Source organism: Erpetoichthys calabaricus, chromosome 7, assembly GCF_900747795.2.
Source record: "Erpetoichthys calabaricus chromosome 7, fErpCal1.3, whole genome shotgun sequence".
NCBI classification, from domain to species: Eukaryota; Metazoa; Chordata; class Cladistia; order Polypteriformes; family Polypteridae; genus Erpetoichthys; species Erpetoichthys calabaricus.
In genome coordinates, this window is record NC_041400.2 from 139043619 (window position 1) to 139057009 (window position 13391).

At 40.0% G+C, this 13391-nt stretch overlaps 1 protein-coding gene across 3 annotated transcripts in view; it reads right to left on the reverse strand.

Annotated features, from left to right (window-relative positions):
- The window catches only part of kif2a (kinesin family member 2a), a 151522-nt gene that overhangs the window by 80768 nt on the left and 57363 nt on the right, over positions 1 to 13391 (reverse strand). For all 3 annotated transcript variants that reach the window (XM_028805458.2, XM_028805457.2, XM_028805459.2), the window contains exon 2: positions 6792 to 6886. In XM_028805458.2, the coding sequence (XP_028661291.1) occupies positions 6792 to 6886 (95 nt within the window). The remainder of the gene's footprint in view (positions 1 to 6791; positions 6887 to 13391) is intronic.

A 13391-nucleotide genomic window follows, 5' to 3' on the forward strand; every position in this document is an offset into this window, starting at 1 on the left:
TTCTTAAATGTTATTCCATGCTTATGCATATGTTATGAAGTCACTATGCAGACAAGCTTCAAATAAAGCGTTACTGAAATTTAAAATAGCAAACACTTCAAATATGTTACTGTATGCTAACTCCATCAAGATAAAAATCAGTATTAAATCAAATCGGGGCTTTGTGAAATCATAATCAAATCAAATCACAACATCAGTGCGAATACCCAGCCCTAATAACAAGGATTATTAAGGACCCCTTAAACGTTTTAATAGTATTGCGGCAGTTAGGGTGCTTCTGTGTGTATGTCTGAAATTCATAGAGTCTGTTTATTTTTTTTAAATTTTGATTTGATTTTGATATACTTTGTTAATCCCAGAGGGGAAACTGTCTTTCGCATGACCATTATGGTGTATTTTGAATAATAACAGCTAACAGTTCTGTATGAGTAATGCTTGTGCAACTTGGCTGAACTGCAAAATTACTGGTAAGAGTAAATTATGGATGTTTTAAATAAAACAATATAAAGAAGTCAGGCAGCCACATTCATTTCAATTCCAATGCAGAGGAATGGTAGTTTTGTAACACACATGTAATGAGGGCTACATCTTCCAAGAATAGACAACTTTGCACCATCTGATGCTGTACACTTTAAATATGTCATGTCTAGCAATATTTTCAAAGAAATAATATTTTCAAATCACTAGTCTAATGAAGACTTAGTCATGCTTGTTCCCTAATGAAATTATCCAAACACACGTCAATGTTCTTAAATTAAAAGGTCAGTATAGGTTGTCAAATTAACATTTCTTTGTCAGAGACAGCTTTAGCCAATGGCACAGACTTCTAGTAAGCCAATATACAGTACAGTCAAAAGTTTCAGGCTATCCACAAATTTTCATGTTTTTTATAAAAATGAATACCTTTTTAATCAAGATACCATTAATTTGATTTAAAAATATATTCAAGGCATTATTAGTGTGTATAATGCCTATTGCTGGATGAAATGATTTTTAATTTATGATTCACATATGGCTGCAAAGGCCCATTTTCAGCAGCAATTATTCCTTCCTCTGAAATGGAGGCACTAAAACAACACAAGAAGCTGTGTCGCCGTGCCAGTAGGAACTAAGAGACAATCACCGTTAGACTACAAACCCTTCAGTTTAAAATACATTTTAAAAACTCCCATCATTTTCTTTTACAAAAGCTTAAATAAACAGATGTACCTTTAAGCAGAATAAGCAGACCAGCTACAAGTAACACCATCAATGGGTGTAAATGGGTAAAGTATCAGGTGCTCATGGACATGAACAATCGTCATAAATGATGATTAAGCATTGCTTCTTGTACTCACCATATTGTATCCTCAATCTGAGAAAGTTCCAAGTTCTTTCCTTGGCCAGTACATCTATACTACTCATGCCAGTGTTGCAGTCTCCCTATGGTATGTTTTCTGTCTTCTTTATTTGCTCGGTGTTTTGACTATAACCTCAGTGCTGCTTTCTTGTCTGTGTTATTAAAAATGCAACTGCCAGTGAGGGAGCACTTACTGGATTACTAGTTGTCATCTGATCGTGTGTGTCATTAAAGCGAGCAAAATAGGGAGGAGCAGTGAGGGAGGGTTTCAAAACTCATTTTACTAGGATCTGTCAGAGGTCGCTTTGCTGTTACACTTGATTTGGTTCACTTGTAAATCAGGCTCACTGATGCACACAACCAGCCGGTAATTTGTCAAGGAGGCTACGTTAAAATTTTGTTTTCTTCTTAAACCACACTGTGATTTGGGGCAATGACAGGAAGCGGTGGGGCTTACGTACAAATAGGTGTTTTTTGTTTTTTAATTTTTTTAAGCAGTTTTCAATCTCAAACTGAACGTTCAAACATTTCTTACTCAAATCCCTAGTAGGAAGCAAAGGTGACGGATTACAGATACATACTGTAATGATGTTGCTGGTGCATTTATGTATTAGATTCTCCTAGAAAAAAATCTGAATGAAAAGCAAGATTAAGTTTATGATGTTTTAATAAGAATATGTTTGTTTAACATTTAAACAGGCTAAATGACAGTTTTCTTTTGTTTTTAATAAGCCCAAAGCACAGAGATGTCAGATTATCTGAGGTTTGTCCTGTTTTTAATCGTACACTGCCAGTTAGAGAGAGGTCAAGTGTCTAATTGTTACACTAATACTTATAAAGATAATATGACCCATGTAAACTTAAACATAATGAATAAACTTCACTGACAACAAAGCACTTATGTTATGCTCTTTCAACTGACAATTACATGATGCAAGACATTTTTTGAGGAATTAATGAATAAATCAATCAATGCCCACATAAATTCTGAGAAATAGATATATAATCAGAGCATTTGTGATGTGCACATTAATTAAATGAATGAAATATGTGTATTTGCATATAATTAATATAATTTAATTAACATTGTTACAATTGTTATACAATCAGGAGTGTGTTAGTCATTAGGTTATCCAGCATTTTTATTTATGCATTTTACATTTTTTTTTTACCTTTACTACATTGATCTGTAGCAAGGATTTGTAAGGGGGATGTGCAGAGTTGTAGTAACTACAGGGTGATAAAATTTATGAGCCACAACATGATGTTATGGGAAAGAGTAGTAGAAACTAGGTTATGAATAGAGGTGATGATTAGTGAGCAGTAGTATGGTTTCATGTCAGGAAAGAGCACCACAGATGCGATCTTTGCTCTGACGGTGTTGATTGAGAAGTATAGAGAAGGCCAGAAGGAGTTGCATTGTGTCTTTGTGGACCTGGAGAAAGCATATGACAGGTGCCTCGAGAAGAGTTGTGGTATTGTATGAGGAAATCAGGAGTGGCACAGAAGTACATATAGTAAGTGTTGTACAGGATATGTACGAGGGAAGTTAGACAGTAGTGAGGTCTGCTGCAGGAGTGACAGATGCATTAAACTTTGAGGTGGGATTAAATCAGGGATTGGCTCTGAGCACTTTCTTATTTGCAATGGTGGTGGACAGGTTGACAGACAAGATTACACAGGAGCCCCCGTGGTCTGTGACATTTGCTGATGACATTGTGATATCCAGCAAGAGTAGGGAGCAGTTTGAGGAGACCCTGGAGAGGTGGAGATATGCTCTAGAGAGGAAAGGAATGAAGGTCAGTAGGAACAAGACAGAATACATGTGTGTAAATGAGAAGGAAGCTAATAAAATGGTGAGGATGCAAGGAGTAGAGTTGGCGAAGGTGGATGAGTTTAAATACTTGGAATCAACAGTACAGAGTAATGGGGATTGTGGAAGAGAGATGAAAAAGAGAGTGCAGGCAGGGTGAAACAGGTGGAGAAGAGTGTCAAGAGTAATTTGTGACAGACGGGTATCAGCAAGAGTGAAAGGGAAGGTCTACAGGACGGTAGTGAGACCAGCCATGTTATATGGGTTGGAGACGGTGACACTGACCAGAAAACAGGAGACACAGCCGGAGTTGGCAGAGTTAAAGATGCTAAGATTTGCATTAAGTGTTACGAGGATCGATAGGGATATGAACGAGTACATTAGAGGGTCAGCTCAGGTTGGACGATTTGGAGACAAAGTCAGAGAAGCAAGATTGTGTTAGTTTGGACATGTGCAGAGTAGAGATGCTGGGTATATTGGGAAAAGGATGCTAAGGATAGAGCTGCCAGGCAAGAGGAAAAGAGAAAGGCTTAAGAGAATGTTTATGGATGTTGTGAGAGAGCACTGTGACAATGTGGGTTCTGCTACATGCTCCCATCTTCCTTCTGGGAGCCCTCGAACCCGACACTGTTGGTAATGTCACCGATGAGCTAGGCAGTGAAGACATCAACCATGAAGCAAGAGGATGGTGCAAAAAGTGCAAAGTGCTTTTATTAAAAAAAAATCAACAAAATCAAAGTTTTCAAATAAATAGTACAGAGTCTCTCTAATAAGCCATTAAATAAATAATCAATAAAAACAAGTGAACTGTGGAGGTTAAAAACACACTAAAAAAAAATCCTTCAAAAACCGAGGTTAAAAACAATGGCTGGAGGAAGTCTTTCTTTAAAACTAAAGCCAGGTACGTTCTTCTACTGGCGACTCTCCTGCTTCTCCCATTTGGGCCTCGCAACAGGGGAGTCGCCCTGCCAGCAAATGCAGCTCCCTCATTTCTGGTCCGGTAGCCCTCCAATCCCCAGCTACGTCGGGCTCCAGCTGGACTGAGACTTGGGTTCCTTCCCCAGCGGCCAGGGCACTCACACTGGGGCTCAACACGCCCAAAGCCTCCACGACTCCCCTTCCTTCAGCAGCCAGTCGACTCCACTACCGGTCACTCAAGCTCCTTCAAATTGCTCAGCTGGAGCGACCGCTTCAATCTGTCCCTTCCGAGAGTCGGCCAAACACTCCTCCGGGGCTCTCCTACTAGCTTCATTACTGTCCAACCTGCTCTAGCTCTCACACACCAGCTTTCTCCCTCTTGCCACTTTCTTCCCCATTAACCTCTGTTCCTTCTCTCTCTTCTTCCTCCTCTTTTTTTCTTTTTTCCTTCCTCTTCTATCCGCCTCACGCTTCTATTATTTATTACGGGGACGTGGATCAGGTGTGGCAATTAGCAGCTCCCAGCAACAATTACGGATGCGGACGACTCCTCACCTGTGCACTTAAGCGAGGACTGTCCGCATCACGAATCACCCTGGAACTGCTCCGGCCACACTACCACACCCTCTCTCTAAGCCGCGAGTGCGGTGAGTATTTATTTAAAAAGTGGCCTTTGATCGGAGCTGTGGACCCGCTATACCACAAGCACATGCAGGTGATGGGTGTAACAGAGCAAAAAGCAGAGAACAGGAAGATATAGAAAAAGATGATAAGCTGTGGCAACCCCTAGCGGGAGCAGCCAAAAGAGGACAAAGGACACTAGTTTGATTTGTACATACTACAGTTATTGAAAGAACAATTTCCTGTTTACTAGACTTGTTGGTCTCCTGGACTGTTTAAATATGCATATCTTCAAGCCTACCATCTTCTCATTACACTGACACTAACATCTTGCATTAAAAATTCCAAGGATAAACACAAAAGAGTATGGTGAAGAATAAGCTAAAAGAGTAGGCTAGAAAACAAGACGAGTCATCATTTGATAAAAAGTACCTACTGAACATATTTTAACAACATAAGTGCACCAATCATAGGTCATGTTAGAAAATTTTATTGAAATTTAAAAGTAGTACATGAACAGCCATCTGCTGAGGGCCCAACGTCCTCTAGTGGGCCTGTGCTCACTGCCCCAGCACCGTGGAACTTGAATGGCATAGAATACCAGAATTGGCAGGTCCACCACTGGCGCCCTGTGCTTTTCACAGATGAGAGCAGGTTCACCCTGAGCACATGTGACAGATGTGACAGGGTCTAGAGAAGCCATGGAAAATGTTATGCTGCCTGTAACATCGGTCAGCATGACCAGTATTGGTGGTGGGTTAGTGATAGTCTGGGGAGGCATATCCATGGAGGGACGCACAGACCTCTACAGGCTAGACCATGGCACCTTTGGGATTAATAAAGTATCTATCTATCTATCTATTTACCTTGACTGCCATTTGGTATCGGGATGAAATCCTTGGACCCATTGTCAGACCTTATGCTGGTAAAGTGGGTCCTTGGTTCCTCCTGGTGCATGACAATGCCCGGCCTCATGTGGCAAGAGTATGTAGGCAGTTCCTGGAGGATGAAGGAATTGACACCATTGACTGGTCCCCACACTCGCCTGACCTAAATCCAATAGAACACCTCTGGGACATTATGTTTAGATGTGGGAGGAGATCGCCCTGGACACCATCCGTCATCTCATTGTGAGCATGCCCTGACGTTGTCAGGAATGCATACAAGCATTGGGGGTCCATACAAAACTATGACCCCCAATCGTCATAGTACGATTTTGAGTTGCTGCAATGAAATTTCGGCAAAATGGACTAGCCTGCCGCTTAATTTTTTCACTGATTTTTGGGGTGTCTTTGAATTCAGCCATCTGTAGTTTGATCATTTTCATTTCTATCAAACGATGTGGTATCTTTTCGTTCCTAACACATTACCCAGTCCATATCAGTATAGATATCCAGCATGATTTTTTTTTTCCATTGAGATCTGATGTGTTTTTAAAGTGTTCCTTTAATTTTTTTGAGCAGGCTATATTATATTATATATCTATATCTATATCTATATATATACATCTATATCTATATATATATATATCTATATATACACACACACACACACACCCCATCCCCCATGGCTCCACCCACGTAGAAGTGAAATAGGACAGCGAGGAGGGCACTGCCTGGCTCCCTACTCCTGACGTTACGCATCCCCCTCCCCTTGGCCCAAAGCCTATGTCTCGGATTAGCACGAATATATTGCTCCTGCAAGCGAACTACAAATCTATGTAGAGAAGTGGCAAAATCAACCGGAATGTTCAAGAAAATTCTAGAAAAAAGCCAGATCTAAATCCGTTAAGTAGTTCCTTCGTTCGCTAGCTAAGCGGATGTAAGATACGCCCTGTCCCCCACCCCTCGGCCCGCTGCGTCTCTCTCAAATTCATGCAAATAAATCAATACTGCAAGCAAACTATCATACTATCATACTTAGCACGATGATAGAGTTCGCAAAATCAACCGGAATGTTCAAGCAAATTCTAGAAAAAAAAAAACCTGATCTAAATCCGTTAAGTAGTTCTCTCATGAAAAGCGGCTGGATGGACAGACAGACATTGGATTTTATATATATATATATAAATTTACAAAACAATGTAAATTTTGTTTTTACCTCTTTGCCTTTGGTATCACCATTTTCAATCCACTCAACAGTGACACTTTCATTATCTTCATTCAAAGATGTAACCATTGCCTGATGTATTCGTCCTAAAAAGAAAGAATGAATGTGTTATAAAATAAATACTATAAACACATGCACACATTATATATATATATATATATATATATATATATATATACACTAGGGGGCTCCGCCCCCTGCTCGCTTCGCTCGCCAATCCCTGGTGTTGGGAATGAGAAAGAGCGTGATGTATGAATGAGATATAGAATAGTGTGAAGGTGTAGATGATGCAAATAGAAAGCAAACAATAAAGTGTGTGGCACAGTGTAAAGGTTTATTGGAAAATTTCTTTGTACACGCCGTTTAAGTGTAAAAGGTAATTCCAGGTCAGAACTTGTAAGGTCAATGAAGATGGTTATTGTCGTGATCAGAGTCAAGTTTGTCAGAGCTTAGAAAGAGTTGTGTCTCTCCAGGAAGTAATGCAATGACTTGGGTATTTATGTTTTCCACATTAATATTTTTTGGACATAATATAGTGTGTTGTGTTAAAAGGGGCATTTGGTCTAATGAGATTGCTGTTCCAAATCTGTCTGTAACTAAGTCGGCGCAGATAAAGGCTTGAGGAATTGTAATAATATCTGGGTGAAGTCTATCTGTATTGGTGAGTGTACCATCTCCCAGTTGTAATAACCAATTGTTATGATCTGGATGTGGACATCGCATGTTTTGTACTAACTGTATGTTTTGAAAGCAATGCCAATTGTCTGCGTATTTTAAGGTGCACTTAACAATAGCTGAGCGCATGGAATGTGGAACAATAGCTAAGCACTGTCTAAAATCTCCTCGTAATAAAAGTACCTTTCCTCCAAAGGGAAGATTATTATTCATAAACGTTTGTAGAAGTTTATGAATGGTGTTGAGTAAGTGAGTGGATGCCATTGTACATTCATCAATAATTAACAGTTTTGCAAGACGGATGTCATGTGCAGTGCCACTGTTCATGTTCATAGTGGATATCGATTTGTAGGATCTAATGCAGTTCATAAAGATTTCACTTTCAGGTACATCGTTAGTTAGAAGGTTCTGTAGATATTCAGGATATGAATGTAAAGGAGGCAGTCTAATTTGACCGTTTTGATAACAACATGTAAATTAATTACTTGTATTGCCAGTTGTTTCTTCAGGGAAGTTAAGTGAATGACAATGATTGCAAATGACATTCATTAATCCCAATGAATTTTCCTGAATAGTGGACTCATTATTGAACGCGTTGTCAGCTAACTGGCGCAATCGTTTAGCAGGTGTCTGTCGTTGATGTCCGTGACGTGTATGTTTTGCTTGTGCCGTTTGAGAGGGGCGTCGTTGTATGTCCAGTATTTGGGACGTGTTGTTTTGGAGCTGTAATCGATTTGCCTGTGAGGTGTGAGAAGCCCGTTGTAGTTTACGGCGTGCATTGTTTGTATTGAGCCTTGCCCGTTTTTGTATGTCGGTCAGTTGAGCTTTCTCTTTTTGGAGCCTTGCCTGCTTGTTTTCCGGCATTTGAGATGCGCGGTGTAGACGTCTGCGTTTATTTATTTTGTCCCCTTGCTGCCGTTTCTGTATGTCTGAGACGGGAGGTGTTTCGTTTTGAAGCCGTGCCTGTTTCGATGCAGTACTGTGAGATGCACGCTGCATGCGTCCACGTTCAGTGTGTCTGTCCATTTGGGTTCGTTTCTGTAACTGTGTTAGTTGAGCTTTGCGTTTTTGGAGCCGAGACATTTTTTCTTCCAGAGTTTCAGAAGCGCGTTGGAGCCGACGTGTATTGTTTTTTTTCATGCGGGTTCGTGTGTTTGGTCCCGTTACTCGAGCCGTATCGGTTTGTACCCGTGATCGTGAATTCATGAATTGTTTGTTCTTCAGCGTTAGAAATATGGATAAGTAATAAGGAGGATCGCACTCACTGTTAATATGGAGCCTTTTCTGCGGTTGAACGGTTAATAGTGCCTCATTGTAATGAGATCCACCTATGCTGCATAGTGTGAATTGTGTTTGGTCCCGTTATCTGAGCAATATCGTTTTGCACCCGTGATCGTGAATTTATGACTTGTTTGTTCTTGAGCGTGATAAATATGGATAAGTAATAAGGAGGATCGCACTCACTGTTAATATGGAGCCTTTTCTGCGGTTGAACGGTTAATAGTGCCTTATTGTAATGAGATCCACCTATGCTGCATAGTGTGAACATGTTGAGATGACGTATGTTTAATACGGACGGTTCATTTAGAAATGGGGCTTTTTGTGTAGATTTGTGCATATTTGCGTTGTTGATTTGTTTCAGGGTGCACTGTTCCAATGCGATGCAATATTTGTCCACATATGCGAAAGCAGTATGGGCCATTGCCTTTTGGTGGCCTGATATTTACTCCGGTAGATGCAAAAGCAAATGAACTATTGTAGGATCTAATGCAGTTCATAAAGTTTTTACTTTCAGGTACATCGTTAGTTAGAAGCTTCTGTAGATATTCAGGATATGAATGTAAAGGAGGCAGTCTAATCTGACCCTTTTGACAACAACGTGTAAATTCATTACTTGTATTGCCAGTTGTTTCTTCAGGGAAGTTAAGTGAATGACAATGATTGCAAATGACATTCATTAATCCCAATGAATTTTCCTCAATAGTGGACTCATTATTGAACGCGTTGTCAGCTAAGTGGCGCAATCGTTTAGCAGGTGTCTGCGGACGGTTCCTTTAGAAATGGGGCTTTGGGTGTCACTTCTTATTGATGTTAGTGTGTTTGTGGGTCTAAATCGTCGTTGTTGTGAACGTTTCGTGTGCCATGTCCGTAGTCTGTCCCGTTTCGTCTCTAATGGGCTTGGTGAGGCGGTCACGGCTTCTTTTTTTTGGTGTGGTAGGAGCTTGGTGTATCCTCCTCTTTCTGTGCGTCCTGTTTCGGGGGGGGATGTTGCTTGGAGGGGGTGGTGGGATTGGTGGGGCGTGAGCGTCTTCTTTTTTTTTGTGTGCCAGGGGCTTGTTGAATCCTCCTCTTTGTGTGTGTCCCGTCCGTTGCTTGTTGGGGGGGGGGGGGGGTCAGGGGGTTGTGGGTTCTTTTTTTTTGTGTGCCAGGGGCTTGTTGAATCGCCCTCTTTGTGTGTGTCCCGTCCGTTGCTTATAGGGGGTGGGGGGGGTGGGGTGTTGGTGTGCTTGGAGGTGGGTGTGGGATTTGTGGGGTGCAAGCGGCTTCTTTTTTTTTGTGTGCTAGTTTCGTGTGCAATGGCTTTCGTGCGGCGCTGTGTGCGTCGCCTGAGTTTGACTCCTTTTTTCTGTGATCACTCCTTTTTTCTGTGGTCGCGGCCGCCTCTCGCAGCGCCTCATTTCTTGGGGCGCCTGCGCAGTACGTCTTTTTGTGGCTACGGCCCGTGGCCGGATGTCCCTACGTCCATCCGGTTTAGCATTCTCGGTTAGTAATGTGGATATATATATATATATATATATATATATATATATATATATATATATATATATATATATATATAAATAAGGTCTACAAACATCAAGAATCCTCTACAAAGTATGTACTTAATCTGTACTGATTTTGCATGTAACTACACATTATTACAGTATAGTGGTAATATTATTCCAGGATATAATCTGTCCTACTCTTACAATTCAAATACTTTAATAAATTAACAATGAAAGCAACACAAAACAAGCTTGCTAGCGAAATAAGAGTAAACTAATCTTTGTTTACAGACAATGCACTTCTCACCATGGTAGCATCCATTAATAAAACAAATACCTTTTGCAGCTTTACACAATGGTTATTAAACACAACATGAATTTGTTTCCAGTATGAATGTGTTCTCAAATTATGCCCTGAAGCAAAGTCACAAGTATTAAAATAATTTGCACATATAAACTCAAAAATGCTTTTTTGTAATTGCATCAGTCAATATTTCGGAGGAAATGTATAAGATTGTACAGCTTATACATAGTATAGATTACTAACATTTTTTGTCCACTGTCTTGAAGCAAAAGAGCAGACATTAAAGGATAGGTTTGGTGTGTTCAGGTTTAATTCTTTATAATCATAGAATATATTAATTTGTCATAAAAAATTGTTTTCTAAAGTGAAGTGTTTCTTAAAAATTTTAAAAATACTTTTTCTGTTCTCTATGTAATCCTGCATCCATACCTGACAAAAAAGCCTTAAAAATTACCAAATACATTCACTTTGAAGCTGTAAAGATTTTCATTTATCAAGTTCTATTTTCTTGAGGTAAGAATGTTACTGAGCGCACAGGAGTTTCATTATACTTTGCAAACATAACAAAAACACCTGAACTGATAACACAGCATTGTATTATTAATAACAGCCTTACATTTTTTAAAGGGATATAGCCACTGTGTCATCAGAAAAAGGCACAAACCATTATTTTATTTTTTTTAAATGCATGATGAACTGCTCTTGGTGATGATATAGTAATAAAAGAACTAAGCACCATATTTTTGAACAAGTAAATCCTTTAGTTATGATGCCATTCAATCTGTAAATATAAGCAGACTTCATGCAGAGCCAGGCACTGTAAAAGAGCAATGACAGCCCCACTCTTCATATGTTAAAACATCCGTATTGAACTCAGGTGAATTGGCATTGATAATTTGATCCTAGAGTGTGTTTGCATGTGTTAACTCTGCGACTGACTAGAGAGCCCTTTTTAGAAATTGTTCATACCTTGTGTCCAATGCTTACTGGGATAGGCTACAACTGGACTGCGACCCTGCCCTCGATAAGTGGATTAGGAAGATGGATGGATGAATAAAAGGCCGCAGCGGCTTTCTCCCATTCAAGCAAGTTCTTGTCACTTCATTACCTGCTAAGCAAGCTCAATATTCTGTCTCATTAAAGAACACAAAAGCTTTAGCAATCGAGCCACAGCAAGAAGTATGTTGCCTACAGTGAAAAAATATATGCCATCATAAGTGTGACTGTTTTCCTTTATTATTGTCTAGCTGCCTAAAGAGCAGAGAGAGCAGGGGTACCACAGAGCAAGACAAACAGGGAACTTGGTGAAGACATGAGACTCACAGCTAGTCTCCTTTTGAAATGGGTGAATCTCACAACAGTGGTTTTCTTTGTACTTCTTTTTCCATCTCAAAACAAACAGATACACTATTGTATGACATGTGTTTAATCTCAAGATGCAGAGAAAAACTTCTCTCATGTATGGATTCATGGTTCTATAGAAATAAATTCCAATTAAATTAAAAAAAACATAGACAATGCAAAATGCCTGATAAACATTCCATATGACAAAAGAGAGACAAATGAAGGGTATTCCAACAAAGAAAACAGGCTACTATCAGCTGTGAATGCATGACAATGCAGAATGCTGAAAACAACAGGCAAGTATTGGTTACATGATTGTGTGTTTTAACAAATTAAAATATCCATTACACAATGCAATCCCACAAGAATTCTTTAGAGTACATGGCTGCTAATTAAAACCTTTCATCAAATTGTGATTGAGGCATCAATTATAGTGGAATGCAATACAAGGAACCTAGCATTCATTCCTCAAAATTTCCTTAACACCATCTAGTTAGCCACTCCAGTTCATGCATCATTCATTTTATATCTGCAGTACAGTAATCCCTCCTCCATCGCGGGGGTTGCGTTCCAGAGCCACCCGCGAAATAAGAAAATCCGCGAAGTAGAAACCATATGTTTATATGGTTATTTTTATATTGTCATGCTTGGGTCACAGATTTGCGCAGAACCACAGGAGGTTGTAGAGAGACAGGAACGTTATTCAAACACTGCAAACAAACATTTGTCTCTTTTTCAAAAGTTTAAACTGTGCTTCATGACAAGACAGAGATGACAGTTCTGTCTCACAATTAAAAGAATGCAAACATATCTTCCTCTTCAAAGGAAACAGAGAGTAAAGCAAACAAATCAATAGGGCTGTTTGGCTTTTAAGTATGCGAAGTACCGCCGGTACAAAGCTGTTGAAGGCGGCAGCTCACACCCCCTCCGTCAGGAGCAGGGGGAGGGGGAGGGGGAGGGAGAGAGAAAGAGAGAGAGAAACAAAGTCAAAAATCAATACGTGCCCTTCGAGCTTTTAAGTATGCGAAGCACCGTGCAGCATACTTAAAAGCTACACACAGAAGGTAGCAACGTGAAGATAATCTTTCAGCATTTTAGACGAGCGTCCGTATCGTCTAGGTGTGCGAACAGCCCCCCTGCTCACACCCCCTACGTCAGGATCACAGATAGTCAGCGCAAGAGAGAGAGAAAGAAAAGTAAGTTGGGTAGCTTCTCAGCCATCTGCCAATAGCGTCCCTTGTATGAAATCAACTGGGCAAACCAACTGAGGAAGCATGTACCAGAAATTAAAAGACCCATTGTCCTCAGAAATCCGCGAACCAGCAAAAAATCTGCGATATATATTTAAATATGCTTACATATAAAATCCGCGATAGAGTGAAGCCGCGAAAGGCGAAGCGCGATATAGCGAGGGATCACTGTATATGTGAAACAATTTTTAGGTAATGTCTCCTAAATAAATCTGAAAACTAACTTTAAATTGAAAACAGAAACTAAGCATCT